This window comes from Thermobia domestica, chromosome 5, assembly GCF_964235325.1.
Source record: "Thermobia domestica chromosome 5, izTheDome1.hap1.1, whole genome shotgun sequence".
Taxonomy (NCBI): domain Eukaryota; kingdom Metazoa; phylum Arthropoda; class Insecta; order Zygentoma; family Lepismatidae; genus Thermobia; species Thermobia domestica.
Genome location: NC_137458.1, coordinates 160,515,152 through 160,542,580, shown reverse-complemented (window position 1 = coordinate 160,542,580; position 27,429 = coordinate 160,515,152). Strand labels below are relative to the sequence as shown.

Below are 27,429 nucleotides of genomic sequence, written 5' to 3'. Positions count from 1 at the left end.
GTTTGTTAAATATGAATCAAAGTATACTTAGGTATAATTTCTATGTTAGTATATGCAAGGGGACAAGATCTTGGGGTGTAAAATAAACGAAAAGGGAAATTTTTGAGGGATTTTTCCGAAAATCCCTCTGTTACGGGAAAATCGTACGTGATGGAGAAAAACCGAGTGCATATTCGAATTCAGCGCAAAAAGTTCCTTTAAGAACAGGTATTTCCTTTTATGTAACAAAACCTTTGTTAACTAGTGTAAGAGGTTAGGATCAAACTCAAATGGTGTCTTAAGGTGGATCACCATCCAGAAGTCAGTACATATTTTAGCTCATTCTCTTAACTACTGCGCAATGAAATGTTACATATGACAAATATTGTACTATAAGATAAAGTTATGTTTCAGCTACGACGCAAGACACTGATCCTTTTGGTTCTGTCTTCTAATATCGAAAAAGGTAACAAATAAAAGAAAATATTTTATTCGTTTTACAATGTGCACACAAGGTGGCACTTACTGTTAGATGTTACTAGAAGTGTTCAATTTTATGAAATGTTTATTTGAATGTGTAAAGTACTTCAAAGTAACGATCTTATTACGAAATAGATATATTGTTTGATAGTTTTTCGTGTTATGTTTCACATTTTATTTAAATATTAATTTACATTAAAGTAAATAGATTTTGAGAAGAAACTTGAGCAGAACGCCATAATGCGTTGTTGCTTAATTTGTACGTTTAATTCCTAGATTCTAGCGTTGCAGTTCGAGAAGCGGGACTTAGCTGTGCATTGCGTAAGGATCGAACACTAATTTCTCCAGTAAGTATCCAAACAGAATTCCATGATTACTTCCTTTATTTTCTGGCATCAGTACACACTCGATACTACCTGGCAACGCCACACTATTCAAGCAACATTTAGCATAGCACCGAGAACACCTAGTAATCCACCTTAACACGTACCACTGGATCCGGGATGAGACACAAGAGTATCTCAACGTGTGCATGGTACCTCTACGCGGAAGTTGGTAGCCAGTGAACGTATAGAGGTAGACAGGGCCGGGAACGAACGAGCCCCCTCGGGCATGCCTGGGGCTCCTGGATTGGGTTAGACTTCGCCGGGCTATGGTCATGCCGTGGGATTCGGTAGCTTACGTGAGCTTATCCCAGGAATCTGGGTAACGACGAGCATGGGCAGGAGGTGAGCTAGACTTAACGGTCAGGCACCATCCTTGCAGAGCATGGAAGGATCTGACTTACTAGCAGGATCGCCTTGACAAGTAGATTAATTGGTAGACACTCAGAACTTCGGTCCGGTCGCGCAGTGGGCGTATCTCACTCCCTTAGAGAATAGCGGTTACATCGGAATAGTGAATAAAGGTAATGGAACAGAACTTGATGGTGCACTGCGTGCACAAGGATATAAAATCCACATCCAAGGAACTACGGACCGGATGCATCTAGCGGACCCGGTCCAAAACTTAAGTCGAACGGCCGCAGCACGTCTACCCAGCGTGCGAAGTGTGGAAGTAGACCACTCGATCCTAATTAAAAAGTGAATCGTTACTTCTGTATAATTCTTGTCCTAATATATATTGCGTATATAACATTGTTTTCTTGTGTGCTATACCAAATAACTGAATTAATCTTGGAGTAAGAATAGCGATGAAGGATAATTACTACCGGTAATTGATTAATATTTTTCGAGTTTTGTTCCTTGACAACATTTGATGTTTGCAATTACATATCTTCTTGTTGACATGTTACTGTAAGCGACTGAACCTGTCAACCACACGAGTGTGTTAGATGTTGATTATGCTTGATATATACATAAGTAATATGATGTAACTTGCCTTGCGTCTCCTCCCCCCTTCCCCTGTGTCCGTCGAAGGTAGTGAGAATGTAATAATTTTCTCTCCCTGCATTTAAGTAAACATTTCTAGTGTCTTGTTTGTCATTGGTTCACTATCGGGGGAAGCATAATTTTCTATTAGATTGAATTTCGATACATAAATGTAAGCTTTGTCTTACAACTGTTGCATGTATTTATTTACGCTACTGTCGTTTATGATGTTTACATTTATGTTGGCTTGGAGAAATAAATACGTCGAGAAATGGATTAATGATTTTTTTACTTTATTTTGCGATAGCTCTACAGTAATTCGAATGCGGATGCTAGGCTCGAATTGTTATGGAATATTCTTTCCTTCATCGTTATTTGCAAATGATGTATAATTACAGAAAACTTTGACTGTACAATGATACTTGAGCAAAGTTAGTCTGGAAGAGTAATATTTATGTAGCGAGCCTGTGCGAACCCTAGAGCTATTCGGTTGTCTCTGCATATTGATGGTCCAGACAGGTCCTGTCCTTAAGGCAGACAGAGTGTAGAAGATTGAAATCATGTAATAGTGAGTAACATGGTTTGAGATATTGTCCTCATAACCATTTGTAATGTTGCCAAAGGATTTGTGTGGAATCAAAGTATCAAAAGTTAGCTATAAGAAATTGTTAATTTACGATGAAATCATATTTTGCTTTCCCGATGAAATTGTTAAAGGTGGAAACAACAATTGCTATCTTGGATTCTTAAGGAAAGTAATATAGTGATTTTGTTTGTCTACGAAATACTACTACTATGTCAGTAATCTTCAAAATTCATTTAGAATCTACGACGACTACTAGTCAAGTACAATATGTTACAAAAGTTATCATCCAGAGTTTTCCATCCGATGGTACCCTTGGGATGGGAAATTCAACATCTTTTCTGGCAGTTCATCAACATATACTGCTTACAATTGGATTTCATCTACATTATAAAATTGAAAGTGACTATGTTTGTGACTCTTAATCTCTTTAACCGCCCGACCGATCTCGATCAAATTTTCAACGTAGATGAGGTTCTGGCCTGGGAGTGTTTTTAGCTATTTACTTTGACGGTACAAAGAGATATACAAAAATCAATAAATATAAATATAAAAGTGACTATGTTTGTGAATTAATTACTCTTGAATCACCCGATCGATTTCAATCAAATTTTCAGCATATGTGAAGTTCAAACCTGGGAGTTTTTTATCATTTCATTTTGACGGTAGATCTTAGGGGAGAGGGGAGGAGGAGGGGAAATATATGAAAATAAATAAAACTTAATAACTCTTGAACCACCCGGCCGATCTTTAAAAAATTTTCAACATAGATGAGGTTCGGACCTGAGGTGATTTTACATATCACTTTAACGGTAGAACTTAAGAGGGGAAGGGAAGGGGAGGGGAGAAATCTATAAAAATAAATGGAACTTAACAACTCTTGAGCAACCAGACCTATCTTAATCAAACTTTCAACATAGATAAGGTTCGGGCCTGGGATGTTTTCGTTATTCCACTTTTACGGTGGAACCTAGGGGAGGGGGGGATTTATGTAAAAAAATAACAATAAAAGTGACCGTCTTTGTGACTTCATCACGCTTTAACCATAGGAACGATCTTCAGGAATTTTCAATATGGATGAAGTCCGGAACTGGGGTGGTTTTTATCATATCATTTTGACGGTAAACTTTAGGGAGGGGGAAGCAGAGGGAGCAAATATATAAAAATAAATAAAACTTAATAACTCTTGAACCACCCAACCGATCTCGATCAAATTTTCAACCTAGATTAAGTTCGAACATGAGATGATTGATGTCATATCATCTTGACGATGTAACTTAAAGGAGGGGAAAGACATTTACAAATGTTCGAAAATGACCAATATTAGTATCAAATCTATAGTTTTGAGGTCGCTGAGATAAACAGTGACACTTCTGATACTATTTAAATCCAAACTGAGCCCCGCAAAAATTGTGGGAGGGGAGGGGTATATATATATATATATATATATATATATATATATATATATATATATATATATATATATATATATATATATATATATATATATATATTACCAATATCAGTGTTTAATTCATACTTTTCGGAGTCACCGAGATGAACAATGACACCTCCGATGCCGTGGCCCGCAACATGGGGAGGAGAGGGGATATATAAAAATCAACGAAAATTACCAATATCAAGGAGCGCTTTAGTAATAGTAAAAAGTGACTGACTAACGAAACATATTACTATTTTTTCTTAATTTAACCCAGCGAAGCGCGTAATTGATGCTAGTACCTACTAAATTTAATTTTGGAGACGCCTGTTAAATTTTTCATTTGGATGGTATTTTGAAATTTTAGTTTGGAAATCACTGTTTACCTTTGGAAGAAATTAACAATAGACTGACATCTTTTTACATTATCAATGTGTTTTAACAAATTTGAAGCAAGAGTGAATTATTACATCATAAAAAATCCATCAGTATTGGAAGAAATCATTACCACGCTAATCATTCTAACGATCATGATCTTTTTTTCTGTATTTGTTTATTATGCATATCAACATGTAACAACAGCATAATAATCCAAATGCAAAGATTGTATTTGAATGAACAGTCAAATCAAATTGATTTTCTAAATAAGGATCGTTATTCCTTTTGTTATCATATATTTAGTTTTCCATATTATTATTCATCGATATGATTATTTTTCAGTTCTCTAAAGAAGAGCTCTAATAAAATAGTTGCGATATTTACTCACGGTATTTACGTCTAAATTACATACTCACTATAAGTTTCTGAAAATTAATCATAAGTTAACCTAAGTTGGAGTAAGTGTATAAATGTGTGATTTGATTAACTGGCTGAGAATTACCTTCTCGTGGAAGAGTAACGCCCATATTCTATATTCTCCTACTCTTTGGTTTCAGGTGCTGGACAAAAGCCTGGAGGTCCGTTCTCAGCCATGTTGGTTCGGATCCAGGTCTCATCCTCACCCCAGATCTTTGCGAGATATTTTGTCGACTTTTGGTGTTTTATTATATTGTTTAGTTAGTAAAAGAAATCCGTTGGGCATGGGAGGTATTTCTTATTGATTCATTGTAAACAAACTGCGAACGGTGGACTTAAGGTCCAGCTGGTCACAACCTGGTCATGGCCAGTCGAATCGCATGTGCATTCTTCAGACCCTACATTTCAAAACATTGATCTCCTTAGCCAGGATTGAGTGTACTTGATTTAGAGTTTAACACCCCTTTCAGCAGCGAGGCTATGAGACGGGACCTACTGATTAACGTGTAATCCGAACCACATCAGCTCCCGCCGGGAAACGAACCTGGATCTCCCACGCCAAAAGCGCGTACGTTATCACTTAATCACGAAGGAGCTCTGGACATCGATATTCCGATGGGACGCCACTGAAAGTGACTCCCTTTTACCATATGACTTACACAATTTATATGGACGAACTTTCAAAATAAAACAAAACATACCGTAGGTAATATGGTGATGAGTGAAAGTAAAAGTTATTTTCTTCTATGTGGATTTCAGTCTCCGAAACATTTGCGTAAGGTGCACGAATAGTAATTGTCACAGAAATTTCGTCCTGTGTCAACTCAAACCTAGGTGTTAACATTGGTGAAAGAAAACCTGAAAAGAAAAAGATATTGGTTACGTTAGAAATCAATAATTTCAAAAGAATTTACCATAATTTGGCAAACTTCAGATTTTTACAATTTACAATAAATAGTGTATTTAATCAATAAAAAACAATATATCAGGCCCTACAGCTACCAGCTACCCATTCAGATTAACCTACATGATAACTCATATGCAGTAAAAACGAAATAAATGGAGTATAAATATTGCATATCAATCTTCAATCAAGCGTATTTTTTTCACTAATACACACAAGATTACAAACACATTTTCATAACTATTACTAAAGCTACGTTTCTTGCATTTTAGTTAAATATACTTGTTAATGCAGCTACTAACGTTTCTCTTCATTTGTAGTTCCAATAGCATTATACAGTGTGTATATATATATAAATTCTTACCAAGAAACTAAGTTTTTTTTTTCTAGTCCACTTGATGAATTTTCTACAAGTTTTTGGAAAAATCAAAACTTAAAAAATTTCAAACGAAATTGGAGAATTCTTTACATCACAACACACAAAATGTAACAACATGCCCATATTCATTAGATTCACAATGGCTACTGACTAAATATGCTCCTTAAAGTTTACTGCTTTCAGTACGCCTTGTTTCGACTGTCTGAGAACAGCATGAAGCTTAAAAATGGACTAGTAACATGTAAGTGGCCATAGGGGGTATGATGGACATAACTGGTACCTCCACTCTATGACATGTGTCCGGTTGTCCGTCTGCTTGCTATCTATGCAGATCTCATTATCGGGAAATAAACATTGTACAACTTTACTGTACGGATCCACATATCTGTAAAATCTGTAGAGCTTACGAGGGTCACTACGAAATTTTTGAGATACGCATTGTTGTGACACAGTATTTGAATTCCAACAATTGCGTTCGGTAGTGGTATCCAGAGCGAAGAAGCGAAGCAAGTTTCAACTCGCCTCGCTTATCGGCGTGGCCGTATCGCCTTCACTTGTTTGTTGATGTGAGCAGTATTCGGCTGTCTAGAATGGAGCTCGAAAAGGAACATTTTCGGGCAATTATCCTTTACGATTTCAAAAGTGGTTTGAACGTGACACAAAGCCTTGACCGTTTGCAGGGGGCATTTGGGGACCTTGCTCCTTCCCGTGCTACAATTTTTCGGTGGTTTGGTGAATTCAGAAGAGGCTGGACATCGCTTAAAGATGAAGAGAGAGCTGGACGTCCGGCAACAGCTGTGTCAGATGAAAATATTGCCGCTGTGGAACAAATGATTCGAGAAAATCCTCGAACAACTTTCAAGGACATTGAATCTACAGTGAACATTGGATCGCCAGCAGTAACAAAAATTCTTCATAATCATCTTCGGCTCAGGAAGGTTTCATCTCGTTGGGTGCTTCACACTTTGACTGAACAGCAGAAGCGCATGCGTGTGGAATGGTGTGAAGAAATACTTGCAAGATTTGATGGAGGCAATTCTCGACGCGTCTCTGACATTGTTACTGGTGATGAGACTTGGATCTATCAATTTGACCCTGAAAATAAACGCCAGTCTAAAGTTTGGATCTTTCCAGACGAAAATCCACCCACGAAAGTGAAGCGACCGCGAAGTGTGGGGAAGAAGATGGTCGCAACTTTCTTCTCCAAATCTGGCCATGTTGCAACTGTTCCACTTGAAGAACAAAGGACTGTTACTGCTCAGTGGTACACCACTGTTTGCCTAACAAAAGTGTTCCAGAAGCTTCGGGAACGGCGTCCAAGAACTGGATGTCCTGCTTCATCATGACAACGCGTCCGCACACACGGCCAACACCACAATTAAGTTTTTAGAATCTACGGAAGTCAAACTTATGACTCATCCGCCGTATAGCCCTGACCTGGCCCCGTGTGATTTTTTTCTGTTCCCCAGGATTAAATATCGCATGTGTGGGAAGAGAATTTGCAGCCCTGAAGAAGCTGTAGTGGCTTACGAGAATGAACTTTCAACACTTGAAGAAAAAGACTGGCAACACTGCTTACAAAAGTGGTTTTCAAGGATGCAAAACTGTGTAAAGTGTACATGGACAGTTCGGCAAATTCTTTGAACTTCCCCTGCTGGATTTTACAACAGTATCTCTTCCTCCCCCTATCCCTCTTTTGACCGCATTTGCGGGGCTGCAATGTCGCAGCACCCACTGTGTTTCGTGTCTCTTACTCTCTCCCAATACTATCGCTAATGTGAAAGAGATGTCAGGCCTCCACAGTTTGTTATAATCGAGTATAATATATATGTATAAGAAAACTATATATGTTGAACAACAATCTAATCACTGACTGAAAGGACAGTGTTTGGAACTGTGGCAACTAAGTACCCCACGTGGACTTGACGAGCGGTTGTTAAATGCTAGAAATGAGGGTTCTGGTTGGCCATTTAGTTATCAGGGGTGTTTTCCACAAGTTCCCGCGGACGATGACTTATTTATGGCACTAGCTTCCACACGTAGAAGGCGGCATCCTTTATATACAAACTACGTACGTATAGATGGAATACACAATACAGTGTAATGGTGAATACTTTGAGAAAATGTAAGTGTTAAATTGATTTTAAGTATGTAATTTATTTCACATCTCAAAACTTTCGCAGTGACCCTCGTATTTGTAAAAATATTTTAATAGATAAGTGTGTAAATAATCTAAATATGTTACGCTCTTACTTGTGACATTAATATATACGTACCGGTTAAGCACAGATTGGTCCATAAGGTAGCCATTAACCACAGTATACAAAGTGAAGTGAAGTGAAGAATTTAAATTTAGTGTGGTAACTTACGACGCGCAACAATAGAAGTGTTCGAAAGTTAAGAGTTCCACATATTTCTAAAATTTGTTAAACAGTGATATGTTACTTTGTAACACAAATGTGCAAGCAATGAAAACATATTGGGATACTAGCTATAACATCTTTAGTAACGTACAAAATACATAATCCAACAAATAAGGTAAGTATTTCTACGCCATATACAGCGTTTCGAGCTATCCTCCTTTATGTATATGTTCACCGTCGCTAACGCGCCTGCTTCCTAAGGACGCACTCACGCGCTAGCGTGCAGGTCCCCTGCTCCACTTCTGGTCTGACTCGGTTAAATAGCATTCGTGCTTTTTAGTGGGTACCTAGCACAAATTGGTTAGTGTCTTTTACACAATAGTTGTTATCGTGTACGTACACTGAAACCCTCCTTAAGTGAATCTGCCCAGAGGAATGCTAGTTTACACCCTAAAAATGGATCTTTAAGACAGAGAGTCAATTTACTGAAGAAGAGAAATATACGCAACGAATTTATGTATGGATTCGTACAATAAATCTGCACCATAAATATCCCGTCCTTCTGAAAGACTTCAATGAAAGAACGTTGGATATCAAAGATAGTTCCACGTGCAGAATAACAGTAAATCCAGATGGAAATTATGAATTGACATAATCCATCATCATGCAGTATTTTCTTTTGGAGCAAGCAGCAGGAATTCAACGGACAGTGATGCAATCAGGTTGTGAAACTGCTCGAAAAATCAGTTAAAACATATTTAGGAGATCGCCAAGAGTAAGTTACAGGGTCCGCCTTTAAAACTCATTAGTCTTCAAGTAATTTGTAAAATGCTCATAGATTCGGCACGTTCATGCAGAATCTCTGCAAGAAAGAACTGTAGTTGTTGAGGAATAGTTATAAGAACTGCAAGAAAAAAACAAAACTTGAATGTTACGAACTTCCGAACATGGCGCCCCAAAATACAAAATTTACGGGAAAATGAACATAATCAGATGAAATGGCAGCATGAGAATACGAAAAAAGTGAAGGATGTCTTTTAGAATCTTCTCCAACTCGTTTTATGGCTCTAGAACCGAGTACATTGTTTTTTCAGATAAAGGTAGAAAACCCTTCGGGGCTTTTAACACCCTCTGCTGGTTCAGCTATATTTTGTGAAGTAAGTAACACTGTAGATCTTATATATGCAAGATGGGCGGAGAAATTAAAAGATGCCCAAAGTTAATAGTAATCATTACAGAAAGAACAAATAAGTAGTGATACACAGTTGAAAAGAATTTCATGTAGGTCTAATCAGGGTCCGCCGTCTGCGGCAGTTTAGCGGTTCGTGTAACATATATGAGTTAATGAACTCCTTTGTAAAGTAGTTAATAAATATACCTTCTTTGTAGAAAAAAGGTGGATGTTATAATATTTTGAGTCATTTTCTAATGTTTAGGCCTAATAATGTTGTTTTATTCGTAACGTACATGAGTTGCAATTTGTTATTTGAATATTGAAATAATTGTATTTTAATTGTACTTTTGAAAGTTGATAGATGAGAATGAACATTAAAGAATTAAAATTACATGTTACATCTTTTCGGTTTGTGCTATTTCGAAAGAGTTCAATCTTTCTCTTTTGCTTTTAATTTTGGAGATTTTCTTTCAGACAGAAATATTGTTTCATTATTCAGATAATCGCTTGAAATTTTATTTAACTAGCAACATACTAAGTAAGTAACTTAACGCTTCGTTTTTCGCGTGCAGTTTTACCATACGGATCCATAGTATAAGTAGTACTACTAGTAGTAGTATGAGAAGGAAAAGATGGAGGAATGGGTTAGAAACTCCGCAGGGATTGGCTGGGTTCTGTTCTCAACATAAATTAAAGACTTGCCCAAATTTTTCATTACAATTTACAATATGTGGATCCGTATAGTAAAATTGCAACGTTTTTGCATAGCCGATTTCATGACAGAGTCCGGACGCGCATTTATACCCGTAAGGGGAAGCCCACTTAATGCGAATCTCCACTCATAAATTCAACTTCTACACTAACAAACAATTTCTATGCCACTACGAGGAATTTCGTGATGAAATAATTGCATACAATAGGACAGTACGTAATTATTTCTCCAGCACATCAGTTTGCACGTATACTATCAATCTGCACGCTATTACTTAGGCGTTTAGGGTAATACCTCATTAATCAGAACGTCTTTAAGGAATAATTGTAAGCAAAATGTTTTTAAATTTGACAGGCGATTCTTAACCTGCAGCTTTCAATTCTACATGCCAATAGATGAATACAATAGGACTTTGTACACAAACTATTTCTACTTAGTCTTATCTATTTCTGTACCACTTACCAGTAACAAAATTCTAAAAATTTGTCACATTGATCCTAGCTCGTAAAACGCACGTTGATGTTGGTTTGTCTCTTATAGTTAATAATTACATTCATCATTAGATGTCTCTGTCTTCGTAAATTTTCAACTAACAAAACAAAAACATTTCTGACAGTCAGATACAAAGAAGCAGACAATAGGTAAGAAGGAAGTAATAGTGATTTGCGTACTTACTGAAATAATTAGAAGATCCATGTGATGATACTTTGAATTAACCATAACAGTGGGTTCATTCTATGACCGATGTAATAATACATATATATATTTTTAATTAAGAAGAATATAATATAGAAGCATCCATTTTGAGAACGAAATTGGCAGTAAGTGCAATCATAAAAGCCTGTATATCAGGTATACTTTTTAAAAATATATATTTAACAGGAATAATGTATGTGACGTTTGTTTCTGTTACGATTAAGTCTCAAGTAAGGATGTCATTAATTTTGTACTGTATGTCGTTTTTATCTTTGATTTTTTGAAATTGAAACCCATTCGAAAAATAGCGGTGCAGGTTAATAATACGGCAATATATTTTTATAATGTGTAGGTGAATTCTGTTAATTCCCAAAAGCAGAGTAATGATTGAGAAACTTATTTGTATAGGCGGGGAACATGGAAATCATCTGTGAACATAGAAACGGCATAAACAATAGCGTTGCTTTTTTTTTTTTTCGGGGTAACTGGACACATAAGATCTGCCCTACTTGCTTTTGTCTAAACTACGAAAAAGGAATGTACCATTGTATTGGGGGGGGGGGGGGGCATAAGTTTGTAAACTTTACGGAAGAAGTTTGTTTCACAATAGCATTGCATAGCCTAAGTAATAAAAATATGGTGTTGGACAAGTTTAGGCTCACCACGTTGCAAAATTTACGGGTAAAATTTAATACTCCGCATGGAAAACATGTTTATATAAAACAAAAGCAAGGTTGTAGAACACTATTCTGCATCCATTGAGTTGTAATAAAGAAAGAAATCAATCTGGCTACTAACCCACCTTCACTCGCTCGGCATTACAATGTGATTTGAATATTGAACTTTGATAAAGAAAAGAATCAGCCTTGCTACTAGAACCTCTCTATTTCAAGTGTGCCCTCGGAAAATACGTGGAACACTTTGGCCCCCACCCTTGCCGCCCTCTTACGGGGGAATTTTTCTCTTTGAGAAAAAAAAGTAAATGACCTCGGCTATGTTGCTAGTTTGTCGTCTGGTTTTGGCGAGTGAATATTGTAGGCTACTTAGAATGACTAACAAGACCCGTGCACAGCGAAGCAAGTCATGGTAATCCTGTCCATATACAACTCTTGAAAGATCTTGGCCACAGGAACTTCTCCCTCCTCTTTCGATAGAGGTACGGGAAAACACAAATCGACAGTGGCTCCAGGTAGGGCACAGTTGAAATAGACAGGCTCTAATCCACTTTTACATATATGTGCGGGGTCCAGCATTCTAAAACCGACCTAAAATAAAGTTATGCAAGCGCCAAAATTAAGTAGTAAGTAATACAATTGTATGTTATGTTTAAAAGTGTTGGGTTATTAGTGTTAAATCATTACAAGTGGTTTACAGTGGCTAAGTAGGTGAGTGCATATGAAACATAACTATTAGATTTTATTCTATCCGGCGGAATATTTCTGCATAATGTACAAAAGCTGTTTTTTATGTTTACAAATGTAGTGTTACTAGCCGTAGGAACTTACATAACTACGAGAAACCATGTGTTGACAAAACTTTTGCTTTCGTACCTGCTTCCTTCGGGCGCGTTACCACGCAGACCCACCAGCTACGCCCTGCAGTTTCGCAGAGGCTGTATCTTAGCTAAATTTTGAATTACGTAAACGAATCTAACATTAACGAAATGGCTCTTCTTCCCGTTCGAAGAACACACTTTCAGCTAGTTGATACTATATTGTTACATCAGTTCTTGGTATAACACCCTTTATCTACAATTAAGGCTTCGTTATTTTGTCATACTTTGAAGGTTTTATGTAAATTTGAAAGCCCAGTGTCCTTTCTCCAAATGGTACTATATCAACTAGGCTTTTATCGCAGACTTAGCTTTGATTCTGGCCTTAGTACATGTGTTACAACTACAATAGAGTTCATGTCTGTATTATTAACCGACCAGTGAACAGAGAAATGTCCCTGGAAACAAGTTCTTTACTCGCAGTTTGATTAATGATGACTTTCGTCTTCATCATCAGATGGGAACAACTCCTTCTTGTTGACTACACAGCCTCGGGCAACCTTATTTTTGTCACTCTTCATATTTTTTTCTACAATATAAATTTTGCCTGGTTCATACACCGAAACTGCACTCCAAATCATCACTTTATTTGGTGTACGATGTATTCTTTTTTCAAAGCTTCTGCTGAAGTTCGTCTTACATAATACAGTGTGTTTTTGTTGTGCATAAATAATAGTTCTTTCACTGAACACAACATTCAAAAATATAAGTTAATCTTTGTCTTATGTATTTGAAAAATAAAAGAACGAAGAATTAGCTGAAATACTGATTTCCTGTTAGTTGCTTTCTAACTTTTATTGTTTTATATTACGAGTAGTTTTAAAATTACTGTACTCTATTTGTTTACCGTGCTAAATGGTTTAGTCTCGGTATAACAAGTCTATTGAAGCCGTGTTTCGTCGTAGTTGGGATGTTCATTGTAGGACCGCTATTTTCAAACTACTTTAAAAAATCATCCTCTGCTACTCCATAACGAAACCTCTGTACTTTGTTTTTCCACCACACATTTTTGTTGAGTTCAGGCTAATCCCCTATTCTAATATACTTTCCTCAACAGAAGTAGATCTAGAACTTCTGTTGTAGCTTTCTTTCGGCCACATTTTTTTTCCGTTGAAACTAGATGCTCTTTTATTCTTTCGTATCGGAATTACCACGCCATGCACTATCTTCCGTGTCAGTCCAAATCAGATTGATGGTCGCTGACAGAATTTATTATTTATTTTTACCTAAGTTAGTACTTCACTCGTGGAGTTAAGAACAGGTATTTAAAGAGTTTCTAGGTGTTCATTTTTAAGGTCAATTTTGAATAGGCGCGTCAGCGTATTTTGCACTTTACACAGGTGTGGATGAAGCTCTGTAACTTTTTGTTTTCAAAGATAGTTTAAGAGTGATTCCATTTCAAATCGTCCAGGGTGGTCCACACGACTGTCTCAGATTTAGCTTATTTTTTAAAATAAGAAACTACATACAAAATTATTAGACCCATATTTTTTCTTTTCGCTGAGAAAATTTTTTTCTTCGATATACAGCCTTCCAAAATGGCCGCCCTCATCTCGGATTGCTCGAAAAACTGAAAAACATGTCAAATTAAAAGTTCTGTTGTAGAGAAACGAATGTAGTTAGTAACATAATCGCAATAGCAGGAAGAGTATAAAGTTGTATGTTTCGTTGGAGGGCCAAAATTCGTCTATTGGTCCAATAGGAATCGCGCAATTCACTCGCAATGTTGCCAACTTTGGTGAAATTTTTGCTAAATTCGAACATTTTTTTTTCTGTCCTCACGAGCAATATCAGCCATCTGCTTCTAGCATCGAAATCTACTCCATAAGGTCTATTGACGAACTAAAGGACTTACGTTTCTGATTATTACATCCCACGTTACAGCATGATGAAAAGCTGAAAATTTCATTAAGACGCCATGTTTGGACGCCATTTTCTCAAAAAACCCACCTTTTAAAAATATGATTTTTTTTCATATATTGGAGAAGTACCTAAGGATTTAATATCCGTTAACCGTTCATGCGGCTGCAGCCCCTAACATTCGCAATTAATTATTGAAATTTCGATTTTTGTACTGGAAATGTAAATATTTCCTATGGGCATTTAGGTCCTATACATAAGGCGATTTGAAACTAAGAATGAAAATTTTGAGAGATGAATCCTAACATAAAATCCAGTAGAAAAGTTCCTATAAACATGAGTCGAATTCCACTTCGTTTTCGAGTTACAGGGTTTCCAACTCGGGACCCAAAATCGGTTCGGGACAATAGAAAATAAAATATATATTTCGCGTTAAATCAGAAACTGTGTGTTAAAGCTTTGATAAAGTTCAGAAAATTGATTTGTATCAACATGATGATTTTTACGTGCGTTGCAATTCGGTTGGAAGTGTTGCCAACTTGGTAGAACTTTTATTTGTTTCCAAATTACACTACGTGGATTTTATGTGATATTTGGTATTCATTAATGATTGCAAACATCACATGAAGCACAATTTTCCCTAGATCACCGAAGTTTTCGAAAACTTACATGTATTTCATTAAAAGGTTTTATCTCGTGCGTTATTGATTGTTTGTGTGATTCGGTGTCGTGAACATCGTCCTAGTGTTCTCTGGAACCATGAAAATTGTTTACACTGGTAGCATGACATTGTAGTGCACTAGTTAAGTGTTTGTGTGAATAACAATGGGGAAGTCCTATTACAGTAAGGACCGTATTAAATGTGTTGATGATTCTAAAAGGCATAAGATAATGTGCTGATTATGCTAAAAGCCGTAAGAGGATTGTGCACAGAAAGAATTCTAGCCAAAAAAAATTATCTCGCGGTAAAATATATAGATTGCGTACAGCGTGTCAGCCCAAAGGTACTATTTGGGGAGGATGATTATTTGTGTCCTGTACACAAGGGGATTTGAAAGGCAGTATGAAAAATTTTGAGAGGTGAATCCTTCACCGTAGTCTAGGTTTCACCGATAACGGCCGTTTTCATGAGGACACATTCATGTTTAGCATGTTAACTGTCTGGTTAATGGTTTCCAAATCTATATTCAGAGGAACAAATTCTTTATCTTGCTGGTGCATAATTTCATATTTACATCTTCTTTCGTGGTCACCGATATCTCACATACATTCACGTTGTTCACGGTAAATATTCAAAGTACCCTTTACACAAATAATCATCCTCTCCTAATACTACGTTTTGGCATACGCGCTGTACGCAATACTTATATTTTACCGCAAGATAAAATGTTTGTCAAGAATTCTTTCTGTACACAATTATCTTATGCCTTTTAGAATCATCAACACATTTAATACGGTCCTTACTGTAATAGGACTTCCCCATTGTTATTCACACAAACATTGTAACTAGTGCACTACAATGTCATGTTACCAGTGAAAACGATTTTCATGGTTCCAGAGAACACTAGGACGATGTTCACGACACCGAATCTCGTAAGAAACTGTTTCGTGGCTGCAGCAGAACTTCTTGAACAAGTTCGAACTTGATGCGTGGAGTTATGAGAGGTTTTGCAATCTATATATATAAAAGAGAACGTACAAAATTTTGTCCGCTCATCACGCTAATACGGCTGAACCAATTTCTTTCATTTTTGGGGGGTTATTAGGATTTGGACCCTAGATGGTTTTTATCATATCACTTTAATTTTTAATTACCAGTGTCTTGAGATAATTGACCATTCAAGTGTCCATAACGTACAAATCCTTTGTTATTAGTTCATCATAGGTAAAAATAAACGTATTTATATGCAACCCGCATGACCGTGTCACTCGGCGGGTTAACATAAATGACAGGCGATATACAGCGGAAAATAGCTTGAATCTTCTGTTTAAAATTTTTTAATTGATTTGCTTATTTTTACAGACACTTTTACAATATGCCAGCACCGGGATGACCGCAGCGAAGCGGGGCGGGTTAACATAAATGACAGGCGATATAATGTTAAGATTTACTGCAATCTTCTATGGTTTTTATCATATCACTTGAAAGCGAAAAAGTAAAAATTATCTAAGTAACAAAGTTTATTGCGTTCCGGGGTGACCGCAGCGAAGCGGGGTGAACGCTGCTAGTAATAAAAAAGATATTATTATTATTATTATTATTATTATTATTATTATTATTATTATTATTATTATTATTATTATTATTATTATTATTATTACAACTTACACAGACGTAGTTTTTATTCGACATTTTGGTTTTACTAACGATGGCAAACATCAAGTGAAATTCACACTTAATGTTGCAAACTATCAATAACGCACGAGATAAACCTTTTAATGAAATACATGTGTTTTCGAAAACTGTGCTGACATGGGGAAAATTGTGTTTCATGTGATGTTTGCAATCATTAATGAATACCAAATATCACATAAAATTCACGTAGTGTAATTTGGAAACAAATAAAAGTTGTACCAAGTTGGCAACACTGCCAACCGAATTGCAACGCACGTAAATCATCATGTTGATACAAATCAACTTTCTGAACTTCATCATAAGTTTAGCACATAGTTCTGATTTAACACGAAATTTATATTTTATTTTCCATTGTCGCGAGCCGATTTTAGGTCCCGAGTTGGAAACCGTGTAATTCGAAAACTAAGCGGAATTCGACTCATGTTTATAGGAACGTTTCTACTGGATTTTATGTCAGGATTCATCTCTCAAAATTTTCATACTCCCTTTCAAATCGCCTTGTGTATAGGACCTAAATGCCCATAGGAAATATTTACATTTCAAGTGCAAAAATCGAAATTTCAATAATTAATTGCGAATGTTAGGGGCTGCAGCCGCATGAACGGTTAACGGATATTAAATCCTTAGGTACTTCTCCAATACATGAAAAGAATTCAGATTTTTAAAAGGTGGGTTTTTTGAGAAAATGGCGTCCAAACATGGCGTCTTAATGAAATTTTCAGCTTTTCATCATGCTATATCGTGGGATGTAATAATCAGAAACGTAAGTCCTTTACATCGTCAAGAGACCTTATGGAGTAGATCTCGATGCTAGAATCAGATGGTTGATATTGCTCGTGAGGACAGAGAAAAAAGTGTTTGAAGTTAGCAAAAATTTCACCAAAGTTGGCAACATTGCGAGTGAATTGCGCGATTCCTATTGGACCAATAGACGAATTTTGGCCCTCCAACGAAACATACAACTTTATACTCTTCCTGCTATTGCGATTATGTTACTAACTACATTCGTTTCTCTACAACAGAACTTTTAATTTGACATGTTTTTCAGTTTTTCGAGCAATCCGAGATGAGGGCGGCCATTTTGGAAGGCTGTATATCGAAGGAAAAAATTTTTTCAGCAAAAAGAAAAAATATGGGTCCAATAATATTGCATGTAGCTCCCATATTAAAAAAATAAATGAAATCTGAGACTATGATGGGGACCAATTGTGGCTTGCCTGGACGATTTGAAATGGAATCGGTCTAAAAACGAAAACCACATGAAAGAGAATAAATTGTATAACATTGTGTGTTAGGTGCACATTTAGACATACTTTAGTAATTCGAAAATAAAAGCTTTGAATATTGAGGTTTGAAACCTAAAGCTCTTCATTTTTTAATTAAAAATTTTGAATGAAATTACTGAGGCTCGCCTTTAAATTTTTTGTCTGTATACAGGGTGTCTATCGGTCACGAAAGTCATGAAAAATTCACGAAATCATAAAACGGTCATGAAAGTCAAGAAAAAGTCACGAATTTTAGCTTTTGGGTCACGATTTTCTTTATCTGTACAAATATAAATGCAGATTGAAAAAATTTGTTCTATAAAACGTCAAAACTCATCACCAAAAATGGCTATGGTCGGCTTTAGATGCTACCAAATCGTAAGCAAAGCACGCTTCTATCGCATGCATGAAAATTCGCTCTTGAGAATGTGACTAAATTTTATGGTTTGAGAAAGAAAAGGCCACGAAATTTCATTTTGGAATTTTAGTAGACACCCTGGTATAGAGGCTAGGTGATATACAATAGTTTCGGATCAGGATATATGATTTTTTGTTGGTTTGTAAACGTCGCGATTTTTCTAAAAATCGGATATTTTTAACATAAAATATCTCATAAGGGATACTTGTAAAAGATTCATAATTTGCACAAGATGGCCTCATTTTCTGCTTCAGTGTCTAGCTCACGCGATCATCTCTACTATCATACACAAGTCCTCAACGTATTATTTCTATCTTTCTAATATTTCACTTCTCGTGCTGACTACCTTCCTATTATTTTCTACTGTCGTCGTAATACCCCCTTGTTTCATAAATTTCACTTCCTTATACATTTCCCCATATTCCCTCTGTAATTCTCCTGTGTCCTTATATTTTCTTTCGTTGCTCTCTCTATTTCCATTCTTAACTCGTTGTTTAACTTCCTATACGTCTTTCTGCTCTCTTCTACAGGGTGTTCATAACCTCTTGGTTCAAATATATACAGATGATAGAGGGATCCAATAGACGCATTTTGAGATAGGAAACAGAAGGTTGAAAACGGCTAGGCCTAGGTCAAGCGCCACACCATCTTAAAGTTTCAGTAATCTATGGGAACAAGTACGACGTTTCAATATTATCAAGTCTACCTGCTTTATTGTGCATAACAGTACATCTTACTATGAGGTTTAGTACAAACACACTGCTACACTGTACGTATCAGAAATTCACAAATGACCACCAACCTCAATGCACGTAACTCAACGCCTAAGAAAATTTTGCCTCACTCGCTCAAATATCCCCGGCGTCTCTTACAAAATCAAGCAGGCAGCTGGGACTCTTGTAAGCAAGTCCTCCTCGGATTCAACAGTACTGGCAATTCATACATCAAGGACCTTCCTTCCTTCGTGATGTACTCTCCGAATTATTGGAGACTGTACCTCTAGATGTCCGCGTGAGGGTGTGGGTGCAATATGACGGCGCACCTGCCCACTTCGGTATGGATGTTCGCCATAATTTGGATACAAACTTCCCTAATCGTTAGATTGAAAAACAAGGTCCCATCCAGTGCCCAGCGCTCTCCCAGTATCTCAACTCTCTTGACTTCTCCCTTTGAGGACACATCAAGTCCGTGGTGTATGAATCGCCAGTAAAATCCTAGGAAGACTTGCTTGCAAGAGTCCTAGCTATCTGGTTGATTGTGCTACGTGCGTCGTGGTTACTGGTTGTCACTTTGTGCAGTTACTTTGAGTTTTTGGTACGTACAGTGCAGCAGTAGTTGGTTTGTACTAAACCGTAGATACTTACAGTCAGATGTAGTGTTATGCACAATAAAGCAGGTTACATTGACTTGTTAAACACGTTTATTATTGAAACGTCGTACTTGTTCCTACAAATTGCTGTAACTTCAAGACGGCGTGGCGCTTGAACTAGGATTTTCAACCTTTGGTTTCCTATCTCAAAATACGGATCCCTCTATCACCTGTATAAATTTGACCCAAAAGGCTATGGACACACTGTATATCAATTTGTTTCCACGCTCGCCTTTCCCTTATTTTGTGCAATATCTGGTCTGTAACCTATGGTTCTTTAGCTGTTTTGTGTTCGCGGCAACCTACTATGTTTTCTGCAGCCTGCTGTTCTACTTCTTTCCTGTTCTCCCATAACTACATTGAAATCTCGCATTACAATTACTGACGCACCCGTCTTTTCTATGTCTATAATTGCTTCTATTTTAGTACACTATCATAATGAAAAAAAAAGAAAAGAAAGAAAGATAGAAACTCAGTAAATGAAACAGATATAATTCAAGATAATATTCACAATTTGAAGCTGTAGCTCTTACTACTTCACCTGCATTACGTTTTTCTAGATTATATTGCTAGTAGCTATAGCAACGTACTTCAATAATTACGTTGTATGCTCAAATATACAATTGATTAAAAAGAAAGAAAACGTGCACGTACGATTTTAGAAACCAGAAATAAAGAATAAATGACCTGATAATGTAATCAGTTAGTATTTTATAACATGTCTGATTATGTCAGCTGTTGTGATATCGTAAGCTGGTAGGTCTGAAACTTATACACCAAGAACTATTCTATTACATAATATATGGATATTAATTACATGATGCACGAATACTAAAGAGCAGGAAAAATAAAATTGTGTTGAGTGGCTCAAGTGCTGTAGAAATGGTGCAGTAACACTGGGTGTGAGGTTTTCTTATCTACTGTAAGCAAACAGTAAAGTTTGTTTGACGTACCATACATACTATTTGCTCTTTTATTTTGAGATATTACACGTTTTATCTGAGTAATAACTTTATTTCTTACAACTGCTTCTCTTCATTACAGGGATAGACGTTGTGGATTTTGTGTTAAAGCTTAAGAGGGATATTCAAGCAATGTATTAAGTTAAAGAGTATGTTCCTTTTGAACGTAACAATGGAAATTTTATTCTGAAGCAGTTATTGTAGGAGAGTAAGTGCCTTAACACACAAAGGATCAGCATGGAACTGTGGCAGGAACTTCCATTTGGGGATACTACCCAACCACCTCCTCAACAAACATCGTGGCAGGGTTGTCACATGGACCATTTTACTTATCCTAACTATAGACTTTTGACTTGTGATTTTACTATTCGACCTGGTTCATTGCCACGACTAACGTTGGAGTCGCATGGTGACTATAGAGGTTACAAAATAGAAAGTATGCCAGCGTATTATCCACAGCCAAGTGTCAGCCATCAAGCGTCTCAATTGACGGACGAAGAAAAAGTGAAAATATCCAAAAGAATAGGACTAATTCAGCATCTACCAACAGGTACATACGACGGATGTAAGAAAAACCGCGAATGTGTAATTTGCATGATTGAATTCACGATAGGTGATGCTGTTCGGTATCTACCATGTATGCACGCCTATCATGTAGAATGCATAGATGATTGGCTAATGAGAAGTTTTACATGCCCCTCCTGTATGGAACCTGTTGATGCAGCGTTGCTAACCACTTACGAAACCAATTAAAATTACAAAATGAAGATATCGGTGTAGAAGAATAGAAATGGGGCGTGTTTTATCTCATGTATGACAGTTACTACAGAAGAAAATATTTATATTTTGAATTTTAATACTATCCGCAAGGAAAAGCAGTAAAACATCAGGTTGATTTGGAAGTGGGTAAAGTAAATATAATTAAATCCTCAACACACGAGCGAGATATTGTGGTATCAACCTCGGTTTTTTCATTTCTGAGTTTCGTCCTTGCGAATGTCGGCACTACATTAGTCAAGATGTCTAACTTTTTTTTCTTATAGTGTTTCTGTAACATATACATAATGTAACCAAGAAAGAAAGAAAGCATCTTGACAAGTAAGGAATTGTAATCATTATCAAAAAAGAAATCGAGGTTTCTTATAATTTGTTACTGAACTTACCCAAAAACTGTTCTTTATTTTCTGTTTTTGGGTAAATACAATATTAATTACTGAATATTCATCTTATTAAACTAAATAGCAGTTTCATATAATTGATAAACAGATTTGACAAAATGATTATGTAATTAAATGAATTACTGATCGGAAAAACATCCTTAAAAATAATTGAACATTTTAATACCTCATATTTTATATGTAGAGTGGAGAAAGATATAAAATATTAGATACTTTAGCTTTTTGCTTACAATTTTGTCCTCAAAGTTGTTCCCAAAATTTGTAAGCAGTGTTTTAAACTGCATTTAATTTATTTTTTAAAAGTATTGTAAGACAATGAAATGATACAGTCGTGAAAGTATAATTATCTTATAGCCATTCAAACAAGTAAGTCTTAACAGAAATTTCTGTAAACATACTAACTAAACGTTAACTCATTATTATCAGACACACATTATCGCTTACCGACAAGAATTCTAGCCAAAATCATTATTATTTTTATAGTAAATTTGCATAGTTGTTATTTTTATAATCAGATTCTATACCTTTAGCAAAGAAAACAGTCGGCTTGCAAGAGAGCTAGCGAAAAAAAAAAAAAAAAAAAAAAAAGTGGAATTGATTAAAGTTACACTACAAATGAAATGCATTGCAATAGTAACATAAGCTCGTAAACTTTTGCAAAGTTGTACAGTAAGTGTGTTATAATTTCGCGTTTTTGCATTATCGTGTTGGTTTGTAATGGTAAATATAGCATGCTCTTACATCTGTAGAAGCGTTAGTGATGTTTGGTACAGGATAACTGTTATTATACTGCACTCTAGTGCTGTGACGCTTTTAGAATCAATAACCAAAACGAGCAAGCAAATGTTCTTAAATTGTCTTTTTATTTCCCTTTCGTTTAGATTTTAATATTTGATAGTGTAAATGGTTTTATTTTTCGTGACCAAAGTGGATGTTTAGTTGTCATGATTCCTGTCCAAAAAGACTATTCTGTTTTTAAAAGTCATGTACTTTGATTACCTTACTTCAAAGTTGCACTCATTGTAACTGCTAATACGGTAGAAAGTTATTGGCATGCTTAATCATTGTTTAGTGCGCTTTTTTTTTTTTTTTTTAAAGCTTTAATAGATTTCTTTAGAAATATGAGACTATAAATAAATCTGTAAATTTTATTGTTATGCGATATACTTTTTTTTTTTTTTTTTTTTTTAAGAAAAAACGTTTGAAGTTTTTTGTTGTTAAATTTCAGATTAATTTTATCAACTCTAGTTTCAAAACCAAATATTGTCTGGTTAAAAAAAAAATACTAACAACTATGTTAGTTTTCAATACTCACAACTTATGGTTGGAACTGTTTTAAATAACGCTTAGTTCATTTCTCTTGCCTCAACCAGCTGGCATTAAGTACAGATTGTCCAATATCTTTCGCAGTTTTAAGATCTTCAGACATTAGGAGAGAAATTTCATAAATTCATACCTATCGCATATCTAGAATATTAAAACAAGTAATAAAAATAATTCCTGTTTATGAAACTGTAATCATGAATATATCTAAGAATGTTTGTATGGTACAGTTGTCAATGAAATGTATTAATCACTTACACATGTTTCTTTGTAAATAACGGTGACGAACTGAATTGATCAGTTTCAGTTCAGTTTTCTTCGACATAGGCGTAGAGCGAAATTTTATGGGAGGTATCAAAAACAATACTAAAACTGCTCAGTTAATTTCAAAGTTATTGACAGTACAACATGGTAGCTTAATCTGGTGTTGGGGATGTGTTTCAAACACACACCTAGAAACAGTAAATAAAAATTCTCTTACCGTAAAAGATCCAAGATACAAAACGAGCGAATGGTTTCAAGGCACTCTTTACCTCATCCTGAGCGCATCTAAAGAAAATATTGCTACGTAAAATACATGATATATAAAATTCTCTGCTTGTTCATCCTGTAGAATAAAAGCGATGGGAAATATTTGTAGTTCGATGGTAAGCTTTCTTTATCTTCCTAATTTATGGGCAGTGAAAAAGTCCTTGGCATGTACTCTACATGAGATCACAATTAATGATTCTCTAGATGCACTGAGGAAGGGTGAGGTCTGTCTGGAAGCCGTTCGCAGATTTTGTTTTTCGGATGATTTACTATAGGATAATTTTTAGGTACTTTAAAAGGATATGCTTCCCATCGTATTAATTAGAAATTACATTCATTAAAAACTTTTGTAATAGATTATTTTTTCCCCAAACATCCAAAGAAGTTCTGAAAATTTAGCTTCTGCTGGAAAAATGTCGTCTAATAATTACAAAGGGTACAGAGAAAATATGCATACACTTCAACATGAGAGATATTTGTATAAATTGGTAAACTAAATTTGACATCAAAAGGTAGTCGTTACTTCCGTTTGACTTGCGCAGATACTTTGAGTTTTCAAAATAATTACCATTACCATCCAAACGCATCTAACTTTGGCTAACTCCTACCGCAACAACATTTATTACACTGTGCACATAATTTCAATTTCTTCGAATTAGCGTAACTTGTATAACTGGATTTCTACAGTATACCACATCTTTTATTTTTCCTTACATGTAGGAGTGGAGGGATGTTAAAAATTAAATCTCCAATACCATTTCCAGTTATCGTTGGGTTGCCCGAAAGTCTAGTTTACCTGTACTGTTTTGTTTGACACTTCTGACAGCCACATAGAGCTTTGGCAATCGTGTGAGTACTGACATCTTTAAAAAGAATACTGCATATTGCCGAAAAATCCTATATTTCAGATTTTTAAGAAGGGACACAGATAACGACTATTAAAGTGTAATACACTGTTGACGACTTCTTGCTGTGAAATGAATTGTTGCAACTCAAATACCTTAAGAATACTAAGTTTTTCTTTCTGAATATTTTATGATTGTTTTCTCTTCTAATGTCGTCAAGAATATTGTATCGAAACGAAGTGACACTTGCAAAATAGTGCTTGCCTTTAAGGGAAACATACAGTTATAAATCGGTCCTCAGATAGTGGTTCAATGATACCATTAATCATAGTTTCAAAGAAAGGTTCTGTCATTGTGTTTGTTACATCTGATTTCTAGTTCGTATCCTTCTGCGTAGTATATTGCTGAAATGAACCATTAAATGTGTATATATAGCTGTTTCATAGTTTTGTGTTAGTTTCATGTTATCTTGATTTAAAAATTGTAATATGATAATGAATTGAGTCGTGAGTTTTTATTTTACAAACAAGCAAGAAATAATTAATTTTAGTTATGTGTTACATATCGAAGTTTAAAAAAGCAAAATCTAATTAATGTAACAGTTTTTTTTAATAATAATAAATATCAGAATGACATTGTCGTTAATTTATTTGTGTATAATGATGAGCATGATATTTTCATATCTCTGTGATTGTTATTGTAAATGTCGTTATGAATTGTATATGTATAGTTAAAATGCTGAGTGTGTGCATTTGTTCATTGTTGTTTTAAGTGTGTTTCCTTTTCTTCTGTTTTTAAAGTGAATCCTCAAGTTATGTGTAATAAATCTAAAGCCAAATAAATACTGAGGTGAATGGTAATATCCTCAATTAGACAAGACTAGCAAATTAATGTCTATAATGAAAGTTAATTCACGCCTTTTCGCTTAGTGGTAAATGAATTAACACAATATAAATGATATATTGACCTAGACTGGTATTTCAACTGTTATTTAAACTTCGATTGTAAGATATTTTAGACGTTAAGAAGCTGTGATATTTAATATATATATGTATGTATTGTGTGGTGAAGGTGTATTGTGTTTTGATTTGATTTATATCTGTATAGAAATTCTTCTAGAATAAAATATCTTCCTATTTTCCTATACCCTTTGCATTTTGCAATATAATGTATTACCTAACATAGTGCATTTGAAATAGCTTTTTCGGCAAGTTATTGTATCTAGTGTTTCAGTTGTTCCTGAGATTACAGGTTGCGAATGCAATGTTTCTTCCAGGTATACGTCCGGAGGGAAGCCCCCGGAGGTAAGATAAATGCATACATATCACTCTTGTGCAGGGCACGTCCGTTATCAAATAGTATTTCAGTGTAGCTCCTCCCATTTTCATTTTCCATTTGCCCCTCCCTCGCCCCGCAGACAAAATTTACTGAAAGATAGCCTGCTCGATTGGATGCTGCGTTCTCTTTAAAGTTGAGAGATCTTTGTTGAGGATACAAAAAAACTCTATTTAAAAAGTAATATTAGAAATAAATATTTACATTAGTACTTTAACATAGACATAAGTGTACATATTTTGTTAAAATTAGTACGAGAACCACAATATCATTTTGACACTCACAATCAACAACAATCAATATATCTTAATACGAACACTAATTAGGTGACACTAATTTTCTTTTTAATCATAATATATATACCATAAATATCAGTCTTCAGATTTTCTTGGGTTTAAGGTGATTTATCAAGAACTACCAGAGAGTGATTTTGACCACTGCTTATTTAGTTTGTAAACAGTAAACAGGACAAATATGGTATCAGGTTTAAATGTTTTTTCAGATAAAAAATAAAGATCTTTAAATAACTTTGTAGGAAAAGATGAACGGATATGGACACTCATCTCTCTCTTGCTTCTAAATATGTAGTTATGTAACTTGTGAAATCTTTCGTACACTCCAGACTACATAAACACGTAACAAATTCCTAATGTCTGTGGAAATTTTAAATAACAAAAAAAAAATAAATAAATAAATAAATAAAAAAGAAATAAATAAAATAAAATGTTTGATACTATTCGGAGCAACAGAAGGGTTATTCCAGCTTTAATACATTTTCCTGACAAACAGTCACACTTATATAGCGTACCAATGTAAAAAGAATGTAATAATAATAAACCTCCTTCACTCTGACGTACAGATTGCAAATGATCTCCAAAACAACCAAAAAGAAAATTGTTTCACAAGAAACAGAAAGTTAGAATAGACATTGTAGAACAGATGATCCATAAATAATATGGCAAAGCTGCTGCCAAAATGTCTTGAGCCGTGGCAAAAATGCGAACTAAAGCTCATACCCACGCGTTGAGCCAATAAGGGTTCAGCTGTTGCTAAACGAGAGCGCCTCAGTGAAAGAGAGTGGAATTCCTTCAGCCGATAGCAGTGCTTGGAATGGAAGACTAGGTATCAAGTCAATGTGGAGTTAATCCATTCTGAGTGATCAAGCAATGCCGCTCGACCATCTCCAAAAAATCTAATTTTTTCATGAATGTTTATCCTCTATCAGGGTACTTCAAAACGACAATCAATTACTTTTTACAACATCCCACGGCTGGCGCAATTTAGGCGTTTACGTTGTTTTGAATATCTCAGCATGCATTTGTCCTAACAAATTGAAAATTGCTGGACGTCTCCAACTCGTACAGAGCTAAAACTTTGATCTCTTAACATTTTTTCCTAACACCATTTGAAGGGAGTGAAATTAGGGTCTGTAGTAGCAACATTGGAAACAGCTGACGTAGAGGTCTGAATTTGTGTGTGCATGTAGTCCGGGGACATAAGTTAATACACAAAAATTTACAGACCTGTAGCTGCTCCCAAAGGCCTGAAAAAGAATCGTAAAG

General features: G+C 35.5%; 2 protein-coding genes across 6 annotated transcripts in view; one reads left to right on the top strand and one right to left on the bottom strand.

Annotated features, from left to right (window-relative positions):
• LOC145686213 (protein SHQ1 homolog) overlaps positions 1-10,776 on the bottom strand; it is a 91,168-nt gene extending 80,392 nt beyond the window's left edge. For 2 of the 3 annotated variants that reach the window (XM_081759266.1, XM_081759268.1), the window contains exons 1-2: positions 10,381-10,429; positions 5,347-5,503 (exon numbers count right to left, since the gene is read on the bottom strand). In XM_081759266.1, the coding sequence (XP_081615392.1) occupies positions 5,347-5,503; positions 10,381-10,414 (191 nt within the window). In that variant the 5' untranslated portion in view covers positions 10,415-10,429. Of the gene's footprint in view, positions 1-5,346; positions 5,504-10,380; positions 10,430-10,639 lie in introns of those variants that run through there. The other variant, XM_081759267.1, reaches the window with a different exon arrangement.
• On the top strand, positions 10,770-25,678 carry LOC145686215 (RING finger protein 11-like). 3 transcript variants are annotated; one of them, XM_081759270.1, is made up of 2 exons: positions 10,770-10,818; positions 20,738-25,678. In XM_081759270.1, exon 2 carries the CDS (start codon positions 20,893-20,895, stop codon positions 21,406-21,408), a length of 516 nt encoding a protein of 171 aa, XP_081615396.1. In that variant the 5' UTR covers positions 10,770-10,818; positions 20,738-20,892; the 3' UTR covers positions 21,409-25,678. The 3 variants fall into 3 exon arrangements, with proteins under 3 accessions (XP_081615396.1, XP_081615395.1, XP_081615397.1); XM_081759269.1 differs by lacking the exon at positions 10,770-10,818 and adding an exon at positions 10,825-10,998; XM_081759271.1 differs by lacking the exon at positions 10,770-10,818 and adding an exon at positions 10,825-11,029.
• Positions 25,679-27,429: the final 1,751 nt, after the last annotated feature.

Excerpts from the sequence above, each read along its gene's own strand:
- LOC145686215 (XM_081759270.1), top strand. The coding sequence starts at position 20,893 with ATGGAACTGTGGCAGGAACTTCCATTTGGGGATACTACCCAACCACCT.